The 27878-nt window shown below is 37.9% G+C and overlaps 1 protein-coding gene across 1 annotated transcript; it reads left to right on the top strand.

Annotated features, from left to right (window-relative positions):
- Nucleotides 1-27: 27 nt before the first annotated feature.
- On the top strand, nucleotides 28-27718 carry LOC113537390 (complement C3). Its single transcript, XM_034300087.2, has 41 exons — nucleotides 28-187; nucleotides 1187-1382; nucleotides 2065-2233; nucleotides 2764-2840; nucleotides 2938-3026; nucleotides 3196-3278; nucleotides 3369-3456; nucleotides 4126-4228; nucleotides 5350-5470; nucleotides 5600-5715; nucleotides 6390-6536; nucleotides 6680-6880; nucleotides 7161-7352; nucleotides 9991-10152; nucleotides 10362-10491; nucleotides 11923-11994; nucleotides 12155-12346; nucleotides 14347-14464; nucleotides 14603-14694; nucleotides 14836-14975; nucleotides 15502-15708; nucleotides 15979-16042; nucleotides 16214-16300; nucleotides 17688-17891; nucleotides 18442-18517; nucleotides 18619-18778; nucleotides 18901-18996; nucleotides 19114-19264; nucleotides 19438-19601; nucleotides 19812-19970; nucleotides 21923-21982; nucleotides 22067-22157; nucleotides 22296-22344; nucleotides 22506-22596; nucleotides 22737-22826; nucleotides 22910-23015; nucleotides 25528-25623; nucleotides 25786-25866; nucleotides 26072-26155; nucleotides 26591-26726; nucleotides 26880-27718. Exons 1-41 carry the CDS (start codon nucleotides 117-119, stop codon nucleotides 27019-27021), a joined length of 4953 nt encoding a protein of 1650 aa, XP_034155978.2. The 5' UTR covers nucleotides 28-116; the 3' UTR covers nucleotides 27022-27718.
- The last annotated feature ends 160 nt before the right edge of the window (nucleotides 27719-27878 follow it).

Raw genomic sequence — 27878 nt, 5'->3', positions numbered from 1 at the left:
GTGTCTGTGTGTGTGTGTGTGTGTGTGTGTCTGTGTGTGAGGTTGATGTGTATAAAAGCTGTGGTACTGCTCGCTAACACACATTTCCTCAGACTGAGCCAGGACCAGCAGGAAGGATGCGTGTGGACCTGGTGTGGCTGACGGCTGCGCTTCTCTCGTCCCCCCTGCTCACACTATGTGTCCCACTGTGAGTATATACACACACACACACACACACACACACACTTTTCATATGTGTGTTTTTATTTTTCCTTATTTGATTTCCCCCCACAATTCATTTATTTTCACAAGATAATTCACATATTCTGTACTGCATGTCTTTTTTTTAATATAATATTTTTCCATATGATTTATTTATTAAATAACATTTTTTCACTTGTAGTGCATGTGGCTTTATTTTACACACATGATTATATATTGGTCACATAATGTCATGTGTTTACTTGAGATCAGGGCATAATATGGTTAAATGCACACATGCTTTTCACACAGATTTAAGCAAAAATAATATGATATTTTAAGTAGAAGTATTTTAATGATTATAGTTCCAGTTATAGTGTTATATAATTATAGTGCACTGGGAGAAAAATGCTGTTTTCTAAGTGCTGTAGATTTAGTAGGATTTTTTCTCCCCAGTTTAGTCACCTGCCAATTCCCACCCACTAGCTAACTCTCCACCCCTGTTATACAACAACTACCACATGGGGAGGGTCGATCTGCTGCTTATGCTGCGTCACACACTTGGAGGAAAGCACCAATCGCTCTCTTCTGCATACATGAGCTCAGGAGCTAGTGTTGCTGTGATTGACAGGCAAGAGAGAATAGGCCCCTCCCAGTTTTGCTCTCTGGACTCGGATGGCTGCGTCATCGTCAGAATTCACAATCTCCTGATGAAAGGGTGAACGCTTTTCTGTTGCACCACTCAGGAGTCAGATTTTGTAGGTGGTATTAATGTTTAAAGTGATTTATCTGAAACATGCACACAGGTTAATGTGAAGGAAATTGACCTGTGTATAAAATGTCTTGTACCTTTACTTTACTTACATTTTTGTAAAGGAATATCTGTGGGACTCCAACATGGAATCACCCCAAACGGCACATTTTAATCTACTTATACACTATAGTTTAATAAGTAGAAATGAAAAAAGTAAAAAATTGGAAAATGTTTTCCTCTTTGTCTTAACAGCAACGTCTTGGTGGCCCCGAACCTGCTGCGGGTGGGGACCCCTGAGAAAGTGTTTGTGGAGGCACAGGATTATAGTGGAAATGACCTCCAAGTGAAGATCAGCGTGAGGAACCACCCACAGAAAACTTCAGAACTGACGTCTGAATCCGTCGTCCTCACCGCTGCTAACAACTACCAGGCTGTTGTAAACATAAAGGTGAGTTCTCTGAGATTGCAGGACAAAACATACAGTGTCCATGCATGTCCGGGCATTTAATAAAAATAAAAAATACAATAAGAGATGCCCTATTTTCCAGGAGTGGAACACTGAACTGAGCTGTATTTTAAAGCAGGGGTTCAAAAAGAGGTTCTTTTTGCAGCCACTGTCCCCTTTAACTGCAAAATAAACTCTATGGTCACATTTCCTTTACAAACATAATCCACATATTTAAATATTAGACATTTATCATACATTTATACAATAATATTTTGGCTATTTTTTGCAGGTATCAAGCTTTTTATTCCTGAACTTTTTGGCTGAATTGTTTTTTTGAGTTATTAGTAAGTTATTATAAGTAAGCGGTCAAACAATCTATTATCTATAAGAACACAACCATAAATAACATTAATAATTTTATTAAATAAATAATCATAAATTATTACTTTAATAATGAGATTTGTGATTTCCATCACTGCTACGGTCACGGACCTCAGGCTATGCTTCACTTTAATAACTACTGTTTTAAATCCTCTCTTTTGTCCAAACAACAAAATCAAACAAAAATATTTCAGAAAAGGGATCTGAAACAAAATGGAGATTTCAAATTGTGTGGAGTAGTTTATTAATTTCAATAGTTATTGAAGACTAAAATTAAGTGTGTAATTGTGCTGTGTTTCAGATTCCTGACAATAAAAACTTCTTTAGTGATGACCCACTGGAGAAGCAGTATGTGTACCTACAGGCTCATTTTCCTTCCAGCGTGCTCGAGAAAGTGGCCCTACTCTCCTTCCAGTCTGGCTACATATTCGTTCAGACAGACAAGAGCATCTACACACCTGGAACACCAGGTAAAACAGTCTGGGCTCTCTGATGAAATACTAAATGGACTGTCAGGTGGCCAAAAGCTAAAGGTTTGGAGCAGGATGCAGTCCACCAGCATTTGAAATTAATCAGCACTGACATTAATTTTCATGGTGTCAGGGATTGGAGTCAGAGGCAGATGCACGTGCAGATAAGGTTTAACTGCTGCAGTACAAACACAAACATTAGGAATATGAACAACAAGAACTAGGCAAACACAGGAACATAAGAACATGATGTGAGCATGACAAGTGCAAGACAAAGAGTGTGACCAGAGACAGAACTTAAATACCTGTGCTCATTAGACATAAACGTGACTCAGGTGTGCGTGATCTCGTGAAGTGCAGGGGCTGATGGGTAACTTAGTCCTGACACATGGCAGGATTCATGTTCAATGTTGGTGCCCTAATTAATTAAATAGTTAAATAGTTAAAAAATAAATGAGTAAATAATAAATGCACCGAAAGAACTTTTCTTGGACTACATGTATATTGCGTATTGATCGTCTTTGTCCCAGTTCGTTACAGAATCTTCTCGCTGACTCCTGATCTGCAGCCCATTGACCAGACTGGAGGAATCTATGTGGAAATCATAGTAAGTGCTCAAACAACTCAGCTGGGATTTCTTCCATTTGACAGTTTGATTTACTCGTGAGCTATAATACTGTATCTGCTGATTTTGTTTTACCAAGAATCCTCAAGCAATCACAATTAGCAGGGAAACACTCTTCCCCAAGCAAGGGACCATAAAAGGGGAATACACCATCCCTGAAGTTGCCAAGTTAGTCCACTGCATGAATGCTTCTAAAATGAAATGTTAGAAAACAGTCATTTAAGTTTAAATATCAGTGGAACAAATTACATCATGTAATATGTAACCTAGAGAGACTCTTAACATGGTTGCTAAGTTTTAATTTGAAATTTTATCTGCGTTTTTTTTTCCTCTAAAGACCTGGAATATGGTCTGTAGTGACACGGTATAAAAACACCCCACAGAAGAACTTCACTGCTGAATTCGAAGTTAAAGAATATGGTAAGATTTATATTCAGACTATAAAAATCTGCTTGTGTCTGCTTGTGTGACTTCTACACGTGTGTTAAAATGTTGCTTTTCACTTTGCAGTGCTACCGAGCTTTGAGGTAGCGTTAAAACCATCCAAGTCATTTTTCTACGTGGATGATGAAGAACTTCAAGTGGACATAAGTGCCAAGTAAGTAGAACATGTCCATGACAGTAAATGACTATAAATGAAAAATTGGGGAGTTGAATTGTAGTGAGTGCCTAAAATAATTAAGGAATAAACCACTGTATGTTGCTGTTATAGTAAAACACTGAGATACTCGGTGGTGTGATGAAGCATAGTTACTGTTACTGTTACCAGAAGTTGATTATTTTCCTAAAACAGCAATATGCATAAAATCCTTTGTCTTGAAGACCGTTCTATGGCAGAAAACTAAAGGTCACAGCTTTACTTCTGTAATTTACAAGGAGATAACCATGTAGACTCCTTCCATAAATGTAAAATAAACATCTCCTTAGAGAAAACGTCAATGATTACACACATTTTTAATCCGTTTATGTTGAGCATTCCCTGTTCCTGTGAATAAGTTGTTACTATAGGGACGATAGCCTATTAGAACGAGCACATTAACATAAACCTGTGATTTCCTGTGATGTCAGAGCTGCTGTTATAGAAAATTAATCAGCACCTTCTGAATCAGATTTGAGAATTCAACAGTGATGTTGTATAAGCTGCCTTAATACACATAAGAAAGATTTTAAGTTATTATTTATGAATAAAGTATAGTGGTTTATATTTTTAAACTCGGCTTGAAGCCCAGCTATTTGCAAGAATGTTACCTTTGTGAATTATGTGAAGGTACCTGTTTGGAAAAAATGTGGACGGCGTTGCGTTTGTGGTGTTCGGCGTTACGAGGGATGACACCAAGACCACTCTGACTGCCTCTTTAAAAAGAGAACCAGTAAGCTTTACAGACTTCTCATCAGAAGGAGAAGACACAAATACACTGATGCATTTTTACAGTTACACTTTAAGATTTAATTCCAATTACACTCAACGATGCCCCGCCTATTTCTATGTTTATAACTTAATCTACTAATGGAAAAAACAACACTGCCAAATTGTGAAATGAGTTCTCACTTAGATCTCACTTTTTCAATACACAATTATTTTAATTTGATTCTTACATTTTTATAGTATGTAACTGTAAAATGTACCTGGTTGAAAGCAGAAATATCCAGCTGACATATTGAAGTATGTGCATTAGGGGTGTAATGCAATGGCACTGTCTATATCTGTTTAGTGATCCAAATAGCCATATCTGCTTCTGTATTCAGATTTACATGACAAAAGTCAGCATGGTCTAACCCGAACTTTTGTTGTTGTTGTTGTTGTTGTTGTTTTAATTAAAATTGAACCCTGTCACTCTGCCTCCCAGAAACACTGGAAAACACTGGGGAAACCCCCAGATGTAGAAATGTCAGCAGTGTCAGCATGGTATCTTAATTCTGGCTCTGACAGTTCCTCATCCTTAGCAACATCACTTCAGTTCATAACTGGTCTCAACTAAAGATGTGCATGGGACAATTTTTAAAAATCTCGCTTGTTAAGTTATTCTTATTGTTGGTGTCTGGCCATGATATATTCTAATGAATTTATTTGGTTTTATTTCCCATATTATAAACAAACTAGCGGTGTTATATTAAACCACATCAACCCTGACCAGGCAGTTACTATGCATGAATGAATGAATACTGTAAATGCAGCATTCATGTTAATGTTAATGAATATGGTTTTTGTTTGTCCTGCAAGCTTCATATCCAACTGTTTACTTATGCCCACCTCAAAGTAAAAAACCTCCTGCTCGCACAGCTTTTGTGCTGTGTCCTGCAGGATCCCAGTCCCGATGTACACCTCTAGTCTCAACCAAACGCCCTGTGACCCCTTTCTCGCAAGCTTTCTGAAAAAACAAACAAAACATGAATATTCATATCTGTATCTGTTTAGAACACATAATAATACAATAATGGCTTGGTTTTTGGATACATCTCTAATGTGCATTATTTTATGTTTATGTTATAGATCATTAATGGAGAGGGACGTGCAGTGCTCACTAGAGAGATGATCCAGCATTCCTTTCCAAATATTGCTGACCTGGTTGGAAGCTCTTTGTACATTTCAGTCAGTGTTTTAACAGAGACCGGTAAGACCCCAGCAGATGTGTGTATGGATGGTCATTCCCCCAGTGCATAATGCCATATACGTAACAGTCTCTTTTCAGCTGCCATTCATCATTAAGAAGTAAATATTTTTAAATGAATGTGCGTTTCAGGTAGTGAAATGGTGGAAGCAGAGCGAAGAGGCATTCAAATTGTGACATCACCCTACACCATTCACTTCAAGAGAACCCCACAATTCTTCAAACCTGGAATGTCATTCGATGTCACGGTATAAAACATGAGTATTTTCCCTCACAGTATATATTTTATAATTAATTTGTATACAACGCCATTTTACTGTGCCATGTTAACCTAGCATGCATACGTTTGCCTAGCATCTCAAAGGCTGGGGGGTTTGAATCCTGTCTCCGCCCTGTGTGTGTGGAGCTTCAGGGGTTTCCTCTGGGTACTCCGGTTTCCTCACCCAGTGAAAAGACATGTGTTGTAGGCTGATTGACATTTCCAAATTGTCTGTAGTGTATGAATGTGTGTGCGATTGTGCCTTGCAGTGGGCTGGCACCCCATTCAGGGTGTCCCCCAAGTTCCTTGGGATAGGCTTCAGGCTCCTTCGCAACCCTGTGCAGGATAAGCTGTGTGGAAAATGAATGGATGGGAGCCATACATTTGTCTAATTGTTAAAAATATCTTTATTAGTAGAGTATAGTCTTTTTTGCAGCCTACAACCTACAGTTCTGCATTTTTTCAAAACACAACAGGCATAATAATTGGTGTAGCACTAGATAATTAATTAGTAATTATTAGTATTGGTGTGTTGCTCATATTAAATTTGAGAAACTCTATCATCAAAAATTCAGTATAGTATTTTGAGTGACAAGCAGCATTTTAATCTCAAAGAAAAACACTTTGCATTACACACTGTGTGTCTGATCTGGATTTGAAAAGGTTTATGTGACCAATCCAGACCAGTCGCCTGCTGAAAATGTGGATGTGCTGGTCAAGCCTGGTGATGTGAAGGGTCGAACTAAGAGTAATGGCATGGCCAAGGTCATCGTGAACAGCCAGGGAGGAGCGTCGACTCTAGAAATCACTGTGAGTTGTGTGAAAAAGGGTATAGAGAAATATAATATATAATATTTATGTCAACACGCCATGGCTCTGTAGGGTGATCAGTAAGACTGATGCATACTGGAAATTTCAGACCTTTTCACTAAAAGGTTTTTTTGTGTAACCAGGCAAAAACTGCAGCCCGAGACATATCAGATAAAAGACAAGCTGAGAACAAGATGACTGCCCAAGCTTACACCACAAAAGGAGGCTCCTCCAATTACCTTCATATAAGTGTAGACGCTGCAGAACTGGAAATCGGTGATCAGATAAACATCGATCTAAACTTCGGACAAAGCCGTGTCATAAATCAAGACTTCACTTACTTGGTTGGTATCTATCTCTGTCTCTCTCTCTCTCTCTCTCTCACACACACACACACACACACACACACACACACACACACACACATACACACTGCTTTTAATATCTTTGTAAGGTAGTTCTACTGACCTGTGTATTGGTACAGCTAAATAATGCAAAGCTTACGCCTAACCCTAAAATCTATCTTCAACTTTAGTTGAAAAAAGAAAATAAACAAACAAAAGAAAATATTTTGGACCTTTTAAGGTTTTTTAATAAAAGCTCTGGTTCTTCTCTTTGTGTCAGATCCTTAGTAAAGGACAGATTGTGGAAGGGAAGAGGTTTAAGAGACAAGGGCAGTCGCTGGTGACTCTGTCTCTACCCGTCACCAAAGACCTGGTTCCCTCATTTCGAGTGGTGGCGTATTACCACATAGGATCCTCTGAGGTTGTGTCGGACTCGATCTGGGTCGACGTGAAGGACACATGCATGGGAACGGTAGGCAATCTGCTTCCTTCTCCCAGTAAATTGTAAATGTTATACCAATTAGGATTATGTTTTTACAACCCCTGGCAAAAATTATGGAATCACCACACTTAGAGGATGTTCACCCAGCTATTTACTTTATAGCAAACAAACAAATCACAGATATGACGCAAAAAAGGTTTTGTTCAATAGCTTAACATTCTGGCTTTGTGGAACATACATAAAAAAAATTCATGGACATTTTTTTTATTAATGGCATGTCTTTTTCCAAATCAAGTAGAGGAAAAAATTATGGAATCATCAACAAAAAAAACACAATTAATACTTTGTTGCTCCTCCTCTGGCTTTTATTCTTTGAGGCATAGACCTCACTAATGAAAAACAATATTTCCCATCAATCTGGTTCCAACTTTCTCGAATAGCAGTTGACAGATCAGCTTTGCAGGGTGGAGCCTTAACATGGACTAGTTTTTTTACTTTCCACCATAAATTTTCAATCGGATTGAGATCCGGACTGTTTGCTGGCGATGTCATTGAGTTGATATGCCTTTCCTGAAAAAAAGCTTTAAAACTGTTTGCTCTGTGGCAAGATGCATTGTCATCCTGAAAAATTATTTCATCATCACCAAACCTATTTTCTATGGATGGAATGAGAAAATGTCCAAAATTTCACTGTACAACTGTGCATTGACTGCTGAGGTAATGACTGCCATCTCCCCTGGTCCTTTACCTGACATGTAACCCAATATTAGAAATGAGTTTGGAAATTTGATTGATTCAGGCAGTCATCTTTATATGTTTCGTTAGAATGGCACCAGACAAAAGTTCCAGCATCATCTCCTTGGCCAATGCAGATTCATGATTCATCACTGAATTTCACTTTCATCCAATCGTCCACAATCCATGATTGCTTCTCCTTAGCCCACTGTAACCTTGTTTTCTTCTGTTTTGGTGTTAGTGCTGGTTTTCTTTTGTCTTTTCTATATATAAATCTCATTTCATTCAGCCGGTTTCTTACAGTTCTGTTTTGCCAGGGGTTGTATTAGTTCAGGAACATAGCAGTATTGTATATTATACTGTATAATATTTATATGCAAGCAGATTTAGCTTTTTAGCATGTAGTTTTTTGGTGGTCAAGTATAATGTTTTGTATTTCAATATTCTTAAAATTCTGGAAAAATATCATGGGTGGTGATTAAAATATTCAAAACTTTGAACATTCTGCTGTGCATCATTAAAGTCATTAAAAAATTGAGAGAATATGGTGCACCTGTGGCTCTGCCTAGAAGGGGACATCCACCAAAATTTAGTGACTAGGTAAAGAGGGCATTAGACATAGAGGCAACCAAGAGGTCTGGGGAACTGTGAAGGAGCTGGAGAGATGCACAGCTACGATGGAAAAGCTGTTTACAGGACAACTATAGACTGGAAATTCCACAAATCTGGACTTTATGCAAGAGTAGTAAGAAAAGAAAAAAGTACCTATGAGTTTGCCGAAAGCCATGTTGACTACTCAGTAAATATGGGAAAACAGGCTCTCTGGCCTCACAAGACTAAAAATGAACTTTGGCCTTTGCATAATGTGCCTTGTTTGGTGGAAACATGGCTCATTACCTTGAAAACAACATCCCCACTGTGAAGCATGATGATTGTAGAGTCATGTTGTGGAGATGCTTTTCATCATTTACTGATAAAACTGGTCAGGTTTGAGGGCAAGATGGATGGGAACAAATACAGGGCATGTCCTAGAAGAAAACCTATTCCAATCTGCAAGAGACTTGAGACTACAGTTAGAGCATCATCTTCCAACAAGGCAATGACACACTGCCAAAGCTATACTGAAGTGGTTCAAACCCAGTAACCTAAATGTGTTAGCCCAGTCAAACCCCAGACCTCAATTCACTTGAGAATCTGTGGCAAGAATTGTGAATTTCTGTTCACCAGCAGTCTACACTCAATCTGAGACAGCTTGGGCAATTTTGTCAAGACGAATGGGCATAAAAAAATTGCAGACATATGCCAGAAGACTTCCAGGTATGATTGCAGCCAAAGGTGGTTCTACCAAGTATTCACCAAGGAGATGAATAATTATATACCCAACAAATGTCTTCTTTTTTCATTTAATTAACTTTTGTCACAGTAAAAAAATATTTTTTTGATATAAATGTTTTAACTATTAGACATATTGTGTAAATCAAATGGTAAAAAAAAATACTAATTAAGTCCATTTAAATTCCAAGCTGTAACAGTACAAAATGTGGAAAAATTAAGGTTAAGGTGCTCTACACACATCAGCTGAAGCAAAATCTGACTAATGGTTTAGCAGTTATTACTAGGTGGGTTAATTAGCATGCACAGATGATCGATGATCTCTTCAGGATCAGGAACTCAAAGGTATGTGAAACAATGATGAAACCGAGCAAAATTAAGTGTAATCACTTTCCTGTTTACCATACACAGTCACCTCATGTTTAAATGTATTGAGAGTAAATAAAGATGCTAGCCAGACTCAAACCATTGGATTGGGTAGCACATTGGCGCTTCCATTTGCCCCAGTGGGCTGGCTAAGGAATTTATGATTTGTCCACAACTAATGGTACTTTGTTTTTGTCTTTTCTTTTTTTATTATCTATTTTTTTATGTAATGTAGCTCAAATTGGATGTAAAGGAGAGTTTAAATGTCAAGAAGGTATTTGAGCCTGGTGATGAGTTTCATCTCATAGTTACTGGAGATCCAACTGCCAAGGTTGGTCTGGTAGCTGTGGATAAGGCTGTCTTTGTCCTCAACAAGAACAGACTCACACAGACCAAAGTGAGTAATACCTGGCAGGGTTTTTAATTCTCTTAGTAATATTTATCTTGTGGTTTTATGTTTGGTTTATTCAGGAATCAGGCAAAGCTACAAACATGTGCAAAATATTGTCCCCCAGATTAGTTTTGGGACCCATCTGGTCTAATTTTGATAGAGAAAATGTACTGTACCTATGTTTTTTAAGCATACTTTTCTATTTCCATCAACAGGTCTGGGACATTATTGAGAAGCATGACACTGGCTGTACAGCAGGCAGTGGTAAAGACAGTATGGGGGTTTTCTATGATGCAGGTCTGCTGTTTCAGTCTGATACAGCAGGAGGCACTGATGACAGAATAGGTAGAGTAGACATTTTAAGTAATGAACAAAACACCATGTGTGGTGCTTTAATAGTAAAATAATCAACAACAGGTGATGTGATAAACAGTTACTGTTACCATCCAAACATTGATTATTTTCCTACAACAGTACATCCCTATGTCTTTCACTCCTCTTATACTACAGGAATTTGCCAACAGTGATAACTATTTAATTTATTAAAGAACAACATGTACTATTTATTTAATTTCAGTTACATTTATTGTTGTGGAACAACTACAAAACAAGTAGCTGTAAGCCATTAATAAATCTCACACATTCTAAATTGATCTACTTGTGCACAGTCACATTCCTTTGCACAATGAAACGCCATCAAATTACCATATATGGTAAACAACTTCCCTTTAAAAAGCAGCTTGTTTCAGATGACATGGAGCATGCCAAAAGGTCTAAGAAGATAAACTGACAGTGAAGTAAAGATACTGTTATATGAAGTAGAGCAAAACAAAAATGGTTTATTTGGCACTTTCAGTATATATATATATATATATATATATATATATATATATATATATATGATTTAAAAATACATGAGACTCCAGATTTAGTCCCCCCTTTGTGGTATAATAACCTCCAACTCTTCTAGCAAGATTTTTCACTAGATGTTGGAAATGTGATTGTGAGGATTTGTCCATTCAGCAACAAGAGCATTTGTGAGGTCAGGCACTGGCCTGGGCTTCAGTCTGCATTCTAGTTCATCCCACAAGTGTTCAGTGGAGTTGAGGTCAGGGCTCTGTGCGACCACTAGGGTTCTTCCGATTCAACCTTGGCAAACTATGTCTTCATGGATGTTGCTTTGGGGCACAGGGGCATTGTTGTGCTAGAACAGGTTTAGGCTTCTTGGTTCCAGTGAAGGGAAATTATAATGCTACAGCATACACAGACATCCTATACAATTGTGTGCTTCCAACTTGTGGCAAGGCCCGCAAATGGGTGTGATGGTCAAGTATCCACAAACTTTTGGCCATGTAGTGCAGCAGCTATAAATAGCTGTTCACTCACCAGCCTCTTTTTTTTTCTTGAAGTTAATAACACAATAAAACGAAGCTTGTTACAGAGAAACCACAAAGTGCAAACTCTTCTATCCTAAAGTCAGAAAGTCTTCCCTGTGTCAGAAAATATAAAAGTTACAGCTTTTCCTCTAACTGTTACACTGACACTGAACACTAGCACTGGACATTTTTTCCCATAGTGTCCTGGTACCAGAATTCAAACTATCCAGAATTCAACAGCTCTGTGGTATAAATTGATTTTTACATAGTAAGGAGGTAGAGCAAAATGCTGAGAAAAAAACTTTAGACTTAAGCTACAATTGACAGGTGAAGTCTATTTACAGTTACATTTATTTATTAGCTATTTATTAATGTTAGAATTTACTTGTTTTTTTACTAGCTCCTGACTGTCCCACCCCAGCAAAGAGAAAACGGAGAGCTGAGACTCTTCTACAGATCACCCAAAAGCTGTGTAAGAAGCTAGATTTTTTATTCACTGATTTTGTTTGGTTCTAATATGATAAGTTAATATAAAATTTGCCACATTTTCTGTTAAAAAAACTATAGATCATCAGGGGAATCTTAGCCACAACTTTCTCAGTTCTGTCATTCATTTTACCCTTTTGCTTCAGTTGGTAAATATAGTGGTGACCAGAAGAAATGCTGTGCAGATGGACTGAGGCAGAACAGACTGGGCTACACATGTGAACGGAGAGCTACATTCATTACGGATGGTACAGAGTGTGTCCAGGCCTTCGTGGACTGTTGTAAGGAGATCCAAAAACGCAAGGATGAGCAGAGAGACTTGTTACATCTAGCTCGCAGTAAGAATGAACTCTGTACTTTTTTGAGTGGTGAAAGAGTTTTTTTTAATGTACTATATTTAAAATTGAACTAGCTTTATACCAAAAACTGTCTAAGAGCATTATAAAATATTCAGCTAGTTCAGTATATTACAGAATAAAAGAAGCCATAGCCATAGAGTAGCCATAGTCCTTATTAAGCCTGTGCTGGTAATAGAATCATCTTATTCATAAAATAGCGATCTGCAGGGTCCAAGCCTTCTTCACGAGTGCTTGGACCCACATAACGCCCTCAGGTTTGTGATGATGGCTCAGTGCAGTTTAAAATGTTGAAAGCTTATTGGCTGAAAGTGGCAATGTTTTTGATGTAATTCAGTGATGATTAAAAATCCAGTTACAAACTAGCAGATTGATTCAGCACACCAAATTTCAGCTCAATTGGACTCTTGGTTATTGAGAAACAACTATTACTCAACTCCAAGCCCTACGAATATGAATCACTCTCCCCAATGTCCAATTTGAGTGAGACTGCATCAGCTACTAGTAGGTGCCCTTCCTTAAAACTGCCATTGAAGTTTCATGACAATGGCTTAATGGGAACCTTGTCAAATTCCTGCTAAAACCTGATTGGCCAGTGGTGGCCATGTTTTTATCAGTAAGTAGTGATCAAGAAAAATCCACTCACAGATTAGCATGCCCCCTGCCAAATTTCAGCTAGATCAACCTTAGGTTCTTAAGAAGGAGCTATTTGGACTTAAAATCCACTCCGCTCCATATGTAAAACCATGCCCCAACCTTTGCAGACATCCTCAGAACCTTGTACTGAACAGGTATTTTCAGTTTGGTTCAAATCTATATGACCAATTATGAACTACAGCTATTTGAGTAAACCAGCTCTTCCTCCTTTGAATTGATTAACGTGTGATGGCCATATTGATGATAAATGTCAACATGTTTTTGATAATTACTGTGGTTCACACTCTCCTAGGACTAGTTTGCACATTTTGCATATTATGTTTCATGACGATAGGTCAATGTTAACCCTGTCAAATGCCTGCTGAAACCTGTTTGGTCAATGGCAGCCACATTTTTTTAAATTAATTAGGTCATCATCAAAAATCCAATTTAGCTCAGATGGGCTCAGAATCTCCTCTTATATATGCCTTTCAAATTTTGTGTGAATCCATGCAAGCACTAATGACTTACAACTGTTTGATTTAATAAGTCCCTGCCTCATTAGTATTGATTGACAAGTGGCAGCCATGTTGTTTACAAATGTCAACAAGATGTTTTTGATAATTATTTAGTTTCACACTCTGCTGAGTAGTTTGACACCAAAGAACCGAGGTCTAGTTCCCAAGAGTAGGTTTTGCATATTATGCAAATTAGCAAAAAATATAAGTGGGTGGACCTAAATGGCCATTGAGGCTTTTTTATTTGTGAGAACCCAAGGAGTCAGTGGCTCAAATCACGGTTCATAAGATATGGACCAAAATATAAACACTTGCACTCTAGCACCACCAGTGGGCTGACCAGGCCCATTTGCTTGCCTGAGTAGTGGGAAGGAGTACTACCTGTTAACCAGGTTTCATGTCTCAACGACTTAAGGTTTGGTCTGCACAATTCATTTTAAGGCAGAAGAAGAAGAGGAAAGTAACATCCAACAATTGGACCCCTAAAAATCCTTCACAATTAGTGCCTCTACTGGGAGTTTGGTGCATGGAACCCTAACCATGATAGCTGCAAATTGCCATTAAATGTGGTGTTTTACTTATTTTATTTATTTTACACAAATTGTTAGAATACATAAAAAATAAACATTACAAATTACTTTTTTTTTTACATTTTCACTTTATTGAACCAGACTGACAAGTGTGAGGAAACAGTCCCATGCTACAGTCCCACTCTCGCAAAAGCTGCGAGAAAAAGCAAAATCCTGCCAAGCTGATTTATTTTATTTCTTGATAAGTCATTGTTTGCCACTTGTCCAACACCTGATTTATGAATATACGTTTGTCCAGGTGATGATGATGATGATGACTACATAAGTTCTGATGAAATTGTCACCCGGACACAGTTCCCTGAGAGCTGGCTGTGGGAGGACATAGACCTGCCACCCTGTAAAGGAAACACACAATGGTAAATGAAATAATCATGAAAAAATGATTATATAAAATATTACTAAAAATAATAATTAAAAAAATGTTTTTTATTATTATAGCGTACTGGAGGTAAATGGTAGTACTGATCTGATCTGCTGTTTCCCTTTTATTGTAGTGATACAACAAGTCGCACCTTGGACAAAAACTATCTAAAAGACTCTATTACTACCTGGCAGGTCCTAGCCATCAGCCTCTCTAAAACCCATGGTCAGTGCCACATCTTCTTTGCATGTCTAAAACATCTTGATGTAAACAGTGATATTATATCTAAAATTCTGAAATAGACATATGCAAGGACGGGCATATGATAGCAAATATCAAATCACAGACATTTCACTCTCATTGTAGGCATCTGTGTGGCTGATCCCTATGAAATTACAGTGGCAAAAGACTTCTTTGTGGATCTCAAGTTACCTTACTCAGCAGTACGCAATGAACAACTGGAAATCAAGGCTATTCTGCATAACTTCTCCAATAAGAAACAGAAGGTACTTTTTACTACTATCTGCAATTCTACAAAGTATATTCTTTTTACAAAATTTGGTCGAGTTCACAACAACAGGGCGGTGCAGCATGTAGTGTTGACGCCTCACAGCTCCAGAGTTCTCAGTTCAATCCTGAGCTCAGATTAATGTTTGTGTGGAATGTTTGTTGTGCAATGTTTCTTTCCATCTCCAAAGAACATGCCCAGTAGGTGAACTGGCTACACTAAATTCCCCCAGGTGTGCATGTACGTGTGCACAGTGCTTTGTTATGCACTGGCATCATAGCCAGAGTCTATTTTCATCTTTAATCCTATTTTCATCCTTAATCCTATCTTTCCCAGGCTCTGGATCCACCGCCACCCTGATCAGGAAAAAAAGTTTACTGAAGATGTATGAATGAAATTGGTTCAGTTCAGCCACTTAATCCACTTAACATAACTCACACTAATGCCTGCTTCCTAACAAGTTAACCTAATCCCTGCTTTGTTCTGATGCTGAGGACATCTGTCTAACTTCCTGTGCCCACTAGGTGCGTGTGGAATTCTTTGAGACAGAGCATATTTGCAGTGCAGCCAGCAAAAAGAACAAATACCGTACCGTAGTTAACATTGATGCCAAGTCCACCAGAGCCATCCCATATGTCATTATTCCCATGGAACTAGGGAACCACCAGATAGAGGTACAGGCTGCAAGTGCAACACTTCATGATGGAGTAAGGAAAACCCTGAAGGTAGTGGTGAGTATCAGCAGATTATATACCAGTGATTTTTACCAGACAGGATTAGTGAACAGACATCAACAAGAAGTGGGCTGCATTTTAAAATCCTGATTATATGTAGCCAAAAAAAATAATCAGGAATGCCTAAACATTCTCATAGAGGTGATGAAAAAAAATGTATACAAAATATATACAAAATGAAATGTTATAAGATACCGTAACCTCAAATGCAATGCTTAGATGTCGACCAACATAAGGTCTGAAACATTATCTTTTTCATTTATGCAGTCTGAAGGTGTGCTAACTGAACTCCCAGAACAAAATTTGGAACTAAATCCCTCTCGAGTACCTGGTGAGATTATCTATATTCCATATCTAATTAAGAGCAAACACTTTGTGTTATGTCTCCTTATTTATTTGTCAGTATTTATTCTGCACATACTAGCTTTCCATTTTCAGGTTCATTAATAAGTTTCCCCTTAACTCTATTTCTCTTGTTTTTTCTGTGTTTTTTGAATAAAAGGTGGCATTCAAGTTGTGCGTTTGAAGACTGACATACCAAATGGGCAGGTTCCAAACACTCCTGCACAAACTTACATCACTGTGGCTGGTAAGAAGACACTAGGCCAATATGGACCAATGCATATTTTGTCAAGGAAGTTCCATTTTTAATTGTCATCCCCACCATAACTATATACTTATATATAGTGGGATATATGCTTTACTTTAATGACAAGCAAAGGACAAAGTTGGTATTGAGCTTGGCAGTAATGGCCCAGATTCTGCAGTACCATTCCACCCCATGAATTAGGAAGTTAAAGACTCTAAGATGTCGTTACCACAAGTGCTTGATAAGCACTCTTTTTGATGTTTTGACTTTGTGGTGTTTATTATTGGGATAGCTGGGTATAGCCCTTATCTTTTTGCTGTGTCTGAACATCATAGGTATATTATAATGGTATTAAAAGTATTTAGATGTCTTCAGAATTATTTAAAAATAAACAAGTCTAAAAACTTCATAAGTATTTACCCCCTTTATTTAAACAACACAAACTAGGTCTTGTATTGAATTTTTTTTCTTACACTAAATTTGATGAAAAAGGTTTTTGCTTGCACAATGATTATCTCTGATTATCAGCTAAAATATCAGATCAGATTATACCTGCTAGTCTGGCTAGTCAGATTAGTCAGACTAGTCCACATTAAAAGTCCGTGAAGCTTTGTGATGAAGTTTTTTTGGAGGAAAGAAAAAAGCTAGAGATGGTTGATAGAAAGATCAGCAAAGATTCAACACTTCCTAGAAGCAGTGTGAAATTCATTATATCAAAGTGGGAAAATATGGCTATTATTTTCTACAACTACAAGTTGGAGAAAATTTGCATCGTTGAATGGCAGAAAATGCCAAAATAAAAATGTGCAAAGCTTGTAGACATATCAAAGATGACTCAAAGCTGCATTTGCTGTAGACATAATGCATTGATCTATCTGGAGGGTTAATAGTTATCAATTAAGTGGTAATTAAGCAGCAATTAAGGGTTAGGGTTATTTGAAATAATTCTGAGGATATACTTTGTTTCTGTAGAAACTCAAATCAAATGGAGCACAATGAAATTAAATGTAAAAAAAAATCGAATTTGATGTTGAGGGCAGTGAACACTTTCTGGAGGCTCTGTATATTTACTCTTGTAGAACAAGGACAGAAAGAGGGGGTCAAGTGAAAAGCTCTTTGAAGAGCTCTTGTCCATTCTCTTCTCCCTTTTACTCCCTTTTCTCTGCAGCTTTTGTAGCTTTTTATGATGAAACCAAGCCTGAGAGCTGAGGGAAATATTGTTAGTCTATCATAATCCTATCATAATTGTATACTTTTGTATTTTTTGTCCATCTTTCTCTGTAAGGCCACTGGTAGACAGTATAATACATAATAATGTTATCCCCAACAGGGATTACTCACTTATCCATCCTAACAACCATCTTTCTATTCATGCATTTACTTGCAGGTCAGGAGGTGAGTCAGACAATCGAGCAGGCCATCAGTGGAGACTTCATGGGGCGTCTGATTGTACAGCCCACTGGCTGTGGAGAGCAGAACATGATCTATATGACACTGCCCCTTACCGCCACACACTACCTAGACACCACCAAGCAGTGGGAGGGAGTTGGCCTGCAGCGACGTAGTGAGGCTGTCCAGCACATCCAGACAGGTGAGAAAACTCTTCCTAAACACTATACAGCAAATTTATAAGGTTTTTCACTAAGGCTCCAGACTAACATAGGAATACGGGAAGATGGAAAATGTGTATTGGAACACTTTAAGGATGATAGCATTTATACTTCATGCCTGTAAACTATATAAAATAACAGATGAATGAATGTTAGATTATATTTAGGAAGGTGGGACTATTTTTAGCTCTCTGCAAAAAAAAAGTGTCTACTAGTGTCTAAGCAGTGGTTGGTGGAAAGCCATGTCAGTCAGCTTTGGAGATTCAAATGTCATGCACCCCTCCAATTCCCAGGGCAATGGTAAGCTGAGCAGAACTGCAAGAAATAAATCTAACACTGTTGTAAACAATAGAAACTAAATATTTGGGCTGGTCAATTTTTGGTTCAGGTTGGCTTACACAAAGTTTTGGGCCAGTTCTGGGATGATTCTTAAAAAAGTTAGTCTGGAGTCCTACTTTACACAGATAAATTACACAAAATAGTCCCATTTCTGCTATTTAATACACAAAATTATCCCTCTTCTTCTCTTAGGATATGCACGAGAACTAACTTACCGTAAAGATGATGGTTCCTATGCTGCATATTTACAGAGACCCAGCAGCACATGGTAAAAGAGACAAATCAAAGTTTTGATAAATAATTGATAAATTCTTACACATTATTCAATCCTAGGTCATATTTTGACTGCTTGTTTTCTCTGTGGTAAAGGTTGACAGCATACGTGGCCAAAGTCTTTGCTCTGGCCAGTGATATCATTAGCATAGAAGAAAATGTTGTCTGCAGTGCCCTCAAGTGGTTGATTCTGAATGCACAGATGCCAGATGGCACATTTAGAGAAAATGCTCCAGTGCTTAGTGCAGGGATGGTCGTAAGTTGAGCTTAGATTTTCCTTTTTTGTCTGAAATTATTGGCATCTACAAAAAAAATCCTGGAATCAAATATTTCTGTGAAAACTGGTGTAGCTGTAAAGACTTTTCTGTGTGATTCCAGGGTGATGTACGGGGTAAGGATGCTGAAGCGTCTCTGACAGCATTCGTCCTGATTGCCCTGCAAGAAGGAAGCCACATCTGTGCCAAATCAGTCGGAGTATGTCAACTTGAGTGTCACAGCATGCCTGCATATGCAATAGCCCAAACTGTTCAAACCTGTATTAATGCAAGACAATTTTTGTATAATTCTGCTTTTACTTTCTCTGTCATTTAGAGTCTTCCAGAGTCTTCCAGGAAGGCCATTGCATATTTGGAAAGTAGGCTCCCCTCTTTGACCAATCCGTATGCAGTTGCGATGTCTTCCTATGCCTTGGCCAATGCTGGCAAGTTTAACAGAGATCGCCTGCTGCAGTCTTCCTCTGGAGGTCAGGAACTCTTAAATTCATATTAATTCAATCCTTTACGAAGCACATTTCTGGCTTACATATTTAATCTGAATAAACAATATCCAGAACTTACTAAGTGTGCACAGAAGTCTTGCCTTTCCTGGAGAGTTTAGAGACAAATTCAACAATTTTGTTTTATATTTTGTGCACAGAGGGTGCTTACTGGGAAGTTCCTGGAGGACATCACTTCTCTCTAGAGGCAACAGCGTATGCCCTGCTGGCTCTGGTAAAAGTAAAGGAGTTTGATGCAGCAGGAAAAGCTGTTCATTGGCTTAATAGGCAGAGTAGTCCATATGGGAGTTATGGCACCACCCAGGTAGGTTTACCTCAGTTTCAATTGACTAAATGTGCTGACATCACTTGGATCATGCACATCACACTCTGATGTGGAGGAAAGTGAAAGTAATGATTTAATCTTTGAAATTCTGTAAAGTGTAAACTTTATTTTTTTCCAAAATCCTTTGGTCTTTGTAGTGTTTGTAGTGTTTTGAGTTTGTAGTGTCCCTGCCTTTCACATGTCAACTAGGCAACCATCATGGTGTTCCAAGCTGTGGCTGAGTACTATAAGCAAGTAAGGGATTATCAGAATTTAGACTTGGATGTGGAAGTGAGCGTGAGTGGACGAAGTCGCCCCATCAAATGGAAATTCAGCAAGGACAATGCACATCTTACACGCTCTGACAAGGTTATTTTCAGACAAAATAAAATTTAAAAGTTCTGTTTATTATGCTTTTGCTTTATTGAGCAGTTATTAAAGAGTGAATTGTATCATGGAAAACAAAGATTTAAACTTAGAATGCATGGGAATTTTTGCATTCTAAAATGCAACGTTCCTGAGCTACTTTGCCTTGACAATCTACAGTAGTAATTCAGAGTTTTTGGGCTCAAACTGGGACAAATTTCCAATGAATACATCATACACCAGCTCAGATTTGTCCAGTGTCATCATGCCTGAAAGTAATATAGCTGAAGACCTTCCCACAACTTAAAACAGAGCCACAGGTATCCTAACAGAAAACCTTTTTGCCCTTAACTGTCTTTGAGGCAGAATGGTCAAGATAATCAGCATCAGTGATACACATAGTTCTGTGGACAGCTCATAAACTCACACCACAGCCCTGCACAACCACTGCATTGTCGCATCACAGAGAGAAGCTTTTCTCCTTCAATAAGGTCTCGTGTTTTAGCTATCCGCAAGTGCAATCTGGCTCGTTTGCTACTATTAGTATGTGCTGTGCTCTGATCTCACTAAATGATGCATTAGCAATTCATGAACACAGTCCTTTCAGTGGATTTTCTGAATAATGTGTTTACATACAACAAATTTGTAACAAATCCGATTAAAACAGGCATATTTAATATCGCAGTATTGATGCGCAATGGCTGTGTAAACATAGTAATTGTAACCAGAAAATGAACGGATTAGATTTTGAAATTGATTCAAACAGGGTCAAGATCACAGCAAGGTAAAATGTCTGAAATAGTTTTTCTTCAAAAGCTTTAAAGTTTTAATCAGAATTTAAAACAAAAACTTTATATTTTTAGTCAGTGTTTGAGGCATGAGCATCCTGGTCGACACTGTTGGCATTGAGTAATACTTCTTAAAATGTTGCTGCTTTAAAACCATTTTTAAACAATTGTATTATTTCAACACCATCAGAGAAGAATGATTATTGACATTGTATGGATTATTTTAAATTGTAAATTCACACATTTATAGAATGTAAACTAAAATATTTATGAATTATAAAATTAATTTATCTAATAATCTTAACCTTCAGTCCAAAATATTTGAGAATGGATGGAATATTATCAGCAAGGCTGATTAGGCCTAGCTATAGAGCCTAATATAATATTTGGCCTAATGTTAGCTAGCTTGATAGCGCCGCTGTTACTAATTAGCCCAAGAGCCTTATTATTTATTTATTTATTTTCCATAAAAAGAACAGTACATAATAAAATCACATCATATCATCCACAGGGGAAGTCAGAGTTAAAGGAACTGAGTAATTCCACTCTGCTCCTTAGCCACCTCAGTAAACTGTACAATCACAGGATCATACCTCGTCTCACATTTATACCTGTACCACGACATCCTCTTGCATTTCACAAATTTGTGGAGACATTTTTTAAGAACCACACGACTGAGTCTCTGTAACTTGGGCAACGCTGATGCTGACAGGCAAACTCTCATAATGCGTGTCCATCATTCTGTGCTCCATATCACTGATTTTGAGATTCTCCACTATTTCTTGTGAAACTGGATTGATTTTATCCATCATTGTGTTATTCTCACAACTGTGAGACTGTGAAGTCTATGTATGTAATGATGGTTGGGAGAATAGGGGACAAATGCTGCATCCCTTATTGACTCAATAGACTCAGTATACCAATAAAGTCTATACTATTTAGGCATCCTATTTAGTGTGCCGAATGTGGTTTAGGACACACCCTGAATCCTCATCAGATTCATCCATGACGTGGAGAAGAGCACAGCACAACCTATTACTCACAATAGCTTTTCTACCAGAGAGGGCAAAATTCCAAAATCTTGCTTTCTGCAGCTTTGAGATCTCTGTCCCTTATCATGGTAAAATGAAAACTGAATAGAAGATTTTTGTGCCTGGACTTTTACAGGTTCAGCTCAAGCAACAGTTTAATGTTACAGCTAAAGGAGCTGGTGCTGGAGTTCTCAAAGTGAGTATTCATGGATACTACAAAGTCCTTTGTTTTGTATTTGTAGTTTATTTATTACAAAAAAAAAATTCCTCTTTTTTATAGGTAATGACACTTTATTATGCTAGACCCGTAGAAAAGAAGAGTGACTGCACAAAGTATGATCTTACTGTTGAAATGAAAAGAGAACAACAGGGTAAGATTTACCTCATTTTTAAATCCCTGCATTCGACTCATATTTCAATTTGTGGTGCCAAAACCATAAACAATTTTTTCTGAGATATTTAAAATATCTGTGCTATAATGTTTTGCTGCTCTAATATTTATGTCTCAGTATCGTATCCAGAAGCCGAAGAAAGTTACGAGGTCATCATTGACCTTCTGTAAGTATATTGCAAAATAAAGGGCATGTAGATCTATACATTCATTAGTTTATTTCTAATGTTGATTCTTAATTAAGTTTTGTTATTAAAACATTAAAACATATTAATTCATTGAACATTTTTGTAATTAACATTATTTCCTTTTTAATACATAATTTCAGTTTTAAGGATCCAAACAGAGATGCCACTATGACTATTTTGGATATCGGCTTGCTGACAGGATTTGTGGTGGATGAAAGTGATCTTACAGAAGTAAGCAGAAATCTGGCAGATACTTGCAGATAGTTCCGGCCTTGTGACAATAATTTCTGTACAATAAGCATCAGAAATATTTTCACAGAAGGCAGTTGTTTTTTACCCTGACACTTGTTTTCTTAAACTCATATTCTCAGTTAACCAGTGGGAGGGACAAATACATACAGAAGTTTGAGATGGACAAGCAGCTTTCAGAACGAGGCTCCCTCATCATTTACTTAGATATGGTACATTTAAAATATTTTCCACATTTGACGTATTAAAATGTGGTTAAAGCTGTTCTGTTGAAGCTGATTCGCTCTCTTGTCAGGTATCACACACTGTGCCAGACAGGATTGTTTTCAGAGTGCACAAGATAACTAATGTAGCTTTGCTTCAACCTGCTGGTGTCACTGTGTACGAGTACTACTCTCCAGGTAAATAGTGTATACACACATTCACACACGCATGCACACACCCCAACACACACACACGCACACACACAAACTCACACAGACCAGTGATGGCTGGTGGCTCTTATTAAAAACAACTGTGTCATACATATATGGTACGGTACATACATATACAGTCATGGGAAAAATAAAGTACACCCTCCTTCAGTTCTACCTATCATGTGGCCCTCACCAACATTCATAAACAAACAACTCAGGTGACAAAAAAACCCAAAAGATTTCAATATGTAGTCATTTTTTCCAAAAAATAAACCAACATTCAGAAACCTGGGTGTGTGAGGGTGTGGAGGAAGACTCATGAGGCAGGCAGAATTTTAACAGAGCTCCGGGCTCACGTTTATTCAGTCCATGCTTTTCAGTGCACTTTCAAAAACTCAACTAAAAGGACAACTCAACAGAAGAGGGTCTATCACGGACTTGCAGCTTTCACTCCACCAAGTTCATCACCATGCACTAATCAGCCAATTGTGTGGCAGCAGTGCAATGCATAAAATCATGCAGATACGGCCAGCAGCTTCAGGTTATGTTCACATCGACCATCAGAATGGGGAAGAAGTGTGATCTCAGTGATTTTGACCATGGCATGATAACCAAAAGCACTGCTTTTCCTGCCTTCGTAGTCTCCTACATACGTAGGCACATCTCCTCCTTTTCTTGCCTTTGATGTGATAGTTCGCAGACTGCTCCACATATGTTCACAGATCTGATAGCCTTTTCAAGGTCCTTGTAGGCAATCAGGTCCCCAGAGTTGAAGGCTGCAGTTTGTGCTCTCAGCCTGGCACGCATCTCTCCATTGAACCATGGTTTCTGGGAAATGACTTTACATTGACTGCTGGAACAACATCCTCTGTGCATTTGTTGATGTAGCTTATCACAGAATCTGTGTGTTCATTTATGTTGTCTCCCGCTGCAGCGTGAAACATTTGCCAGTCTGTGGATTCAAAGCAGTCCTGCAGTCTGGAGAGAGCATCCTCACTCCATTTGTGAACTGCTCTAAAAACCATTTTTTCCTGTTTGAGGCATTGTCTGTAAGCAGGAAACAGAAATATGCTAATGTGATCACCTTTGCCGAAGGCAGGGCGGGAAGGGGTTTGTAACTGTCCTTTAGTGTTGAAGAGCAGTGATCTGAGGTCTGATTGCCTTGTGTGGGACAATTCATGTGCTAGTAGTATTTGGGAAGATCTTTCCTCATGACTGCCCTATAAAGTTCCTAACAACAATGAAAGCAGCCTCAGGGTGTGCAATTTCTGGTCCATTAATGGTGTTGTACGGTTCGTCCAGTGCTTTTGTTTTGTCCGCATGAGGCGGAATGTAGACTACTGAAAGGATGACTGAACTAAGTTAACTAGGTAGAAAGGGTTCACTTTAATTGAAAGCAGTTCAAGCTTCAGGGAGCACTGTGTTGCTAAAACTGTAACTTCCATGCCCCATCGAGTGTTTATCATAAAGCAAATGCCTCCACCTCTGCTCTTACCAGAGTTTAGTGTTCTGTCTTGATGAAAGCTTGAGAATCCTGCCCCTGATCGGGCACTGCTGTGTGTAACCACGTCTCACAGAAAGCCAGCATGCAGCAGTTCCGTACATCCCACTGAAATGAGATTCTCGCATTAAGTTTGTCAAGTTTGTCCAAAGACTGAGTGCTGGCTAACAAGATGCTGGGGAGAGGATGGTTGAAGCATCTTTTCTGGGATCTGCATAGAATACCTTTTCTTTTCCTTTTCCACTGGCATCTTAGAATGCAAGCTGGCAACAATGGGATCACGTAGGTGCCGCAACTGGAGTTCCAAGGCTGCAGTGTTTCAAAACCAGAATTTAAGGATGATCGAATGTCCATTAAAGTTTGCTGATTGTATTGTAAGAGTGATAGTGTCATTTGAGCAAAAATGTGCATCAAAATAGACAAAACTAACACAAAAGACTACAAAGCTTACACAGTGCAGTCATCAGTGATGCCATCTAAATGGCACACCAGAACCAGATAGTTAACCAGAGTGGGCAGTGGGCACAGGCTCACCAAAACTGGACAGTTGAGGTCTAGAAAAAATAGCCTAGTCTGATGACTCTCGAATTACTACACGAACACCTAACACACCAACTGAGGCACAGGCTTCAACAGCTGTCTATTAGTGCTGTGTCAGGGGCTTCAAAGGAGATTGTCATGCAGGCACTTTCCACCGAAAAAAGTTTGAGTTTAATGAACAAACAGTAAAATATTGCAGTGAGATGTTTGATCATTTGATTTGCTAAAATATTGTATTTAACCAAGATTGATGAATGATATAGCCATTTATTATATTATATCATTTCTAACGTTGCCGAATTTTAATGAAATTTTAGGGGAATTTGTAGTCTTAAATGTGTAGTCTTAAATGTGTAGTCTTAAAATGGTCACCTGTGGTGCACACACATACACACACACACACACACACACACAAACCCTTGTGGTTTTTTTGTTTTGTTTTGTTTTGTTTTGTAGGTGGGCGCTGTGTGAAGTTCTATCATCCTACAAAGAAAGATGGAGCCCTGAACAGATTGTGCAATGACCAGGAGGGTCTGTGCCAGTGTGCTGAAGGTACATGCATTTACAGCACTAAAGGAATCAGGAATAATATATCTGGAATTCTGGAGAAATAAAAATATTTAATTTAAACATTAAAGAAAATATTAGTTTAGTTTAGTTTTGCATATTTGTGCAAGTGTGTAAGAGTGAAATTTTCTCTATCTCCTGAAACAGAAAATTGCAGTATACAGAAGAAACAGAAAATTGAAGAGAAGGACCGGGAGAAAAAAGCTTGTGAAGCTGGCATGGATTACGGTAAACACTGAGAACTATTTATATACCAGATTCAGGCAAAAAAAAAATTTAAGAATTTTAAAAACAACTATGCTACCTGCACACATTTCTTACTCACCGTATCCATGTCATGCTATAATATATAACAACTCATAAATCAATATGAATAATCATGAATAAGAAAATAATATTTATAAAACAAAGTTTGTTTCAATGCATCTTGCAGTTTATAAAGTCAAAGTAGTGAGACTGGACCAGAACCCAAACACAGATTTCTATGAAATGAAGATTGAAGAGGTCTTGAAAGAAGGTATGTCTTATTTGCCTGTATGACAGTAGATCACAGTAACGTATATTAAACAGAGCTTCACTCACAACAATAAGTATATAGTAAACCAAGGTCAGGGTTATACTATCCTTTTACCAATGTGTATATGAGACGTGACACAGTTCTAAGATAAATAGTCGGGGCAGTATAATGCAATGTGACATGACAATTTGTTGAAATGTGAAAAGAGAGGCTGGTGCAGGAATGTTTGTTTATAGCTGCTATAACGTAAGTGCTAACAGAAACATTCCACAACATTAAACGTAACTGTATAAGGATAAAAAGTAAGACATGTCAGACATGGCTTTCTGTTCTGGAGATCCTAAAAAAGTTACCAACACCCATAAGAAGTTCCAGCATGTTTCTTAAGATCAGGTGTTTCCGTACAGATTCATGTCTTTGGGTTTTATTCTACAGGTTCTGACCCAGATGTACGTGAAAAACAAAGGAGCTTCATGGGTCATGCTAACTGCAGAGAGTCTTTTGGATTTGAGGAAGGCAAGAGCTACCTCATCATGGGCCGAAGTGTTGACCTACCAAGGATAGACGGAAAGTATGTTAACTCATCAGCTAATCACCAAGGTCGCCATGGGCTGAATTTGATGTAGTGGAAGAGGGAGAACACAAATCTCTGTAGATTTCAGCTATGCATGATTATGAAGTTCTGTGTGATTGGGCCCTCATTTGTATCATTTATTGTTGTCAGGCTGCAGTACATCTTGGGCGAGCAGACATGGATTGAATACTGGCCCACGAGGGAGGAAGGTCAAACTTCCCAATACAGAGACAAATACATCGGCATCACTTCACTGGCTCAAACTCTTACCGACTTTGGATGCACTACATAAACATGGATTTCTTACAACTTTCAAAAATTCTCTTCTATTGCTGTGATGGTGAATTTACTATCCTCACTCACCTTAGCAATTATCCATCCTAGCATTAATCCTATATAAATTTACACCAATTAAAGAGAACATTGAATACAATGTTTCACCATTTGTTGAATTAGCTGTACAATGTATTGTACATTCTTCATAGCTGGCCAATGTTTCTCTCTAAGTTTGTACATATGGTCTGGTTTGTAACTTTTACCACAATGTGCTTTATTAGTTTGATCAAAGCCAGTATTAAACTGATAGTCATGCACAGTCATACTAGACATATAAACAGTTTGACTTTTTAATCGCTTATTTAATTACAGAACTAACAGTCCTAACTAACAGGCAAAATTTGTGATTTGTGTTTACTATGACAATACACAATTTGGATCAGGAAATTTCAGTGAAGCGTGGTATTAATTATATTAATATTAGTTCACACATACACACACACACACACACACACACACATTAGGGCACAAATTAAACCCAGCCAGCCTTGCAAATCTAATGCAGAGAGAAAAAAACTACCAGACAAGGCTGTTTACAAAGGGTAAGCAGTGGCAATAATTATTTTTTTAAAACATGTAACCTAGAATTACTGGGAATATATGTGAGGCAGTCTGGTTTTTATGCCAAGAATAAACTTCATTTTCTAACCTTGCCTTGGTGTCTGCTTGCAAAGCTCTTGTTTTATAAGAAGCTAGATTAACAAAGGCAGCAGTAAAATAATAATAATAATAATAATAATAATAATAATAATCTTTATTTATATAGCACTTTTTATACAAAACCAATTTAAAGTGCTTTACAAAATAATTATA

The sequence above is a fragment of the Pangasianodon hypophthalmus genome, chromosome 26 (genome assembly GCF_027358585.1).
Source record: "Pangasianodon hypophthalmus isolate fPanHyp1 chromosome 26, fPanHyp1.pri, whole genome shotgun sequence".
Classification (NCBI taxonomy): Eukaryota; Metazoa; Chordata; class Actinopteri; order Siluriformes; family Pangasiidae; genus Pangasianodon; species Pangasianodon hypophthalmus.
Note: the sequence above shows the minus strand (reverse complement) of the source record. Positions and strands in the feature narration are given on the sequence as shown.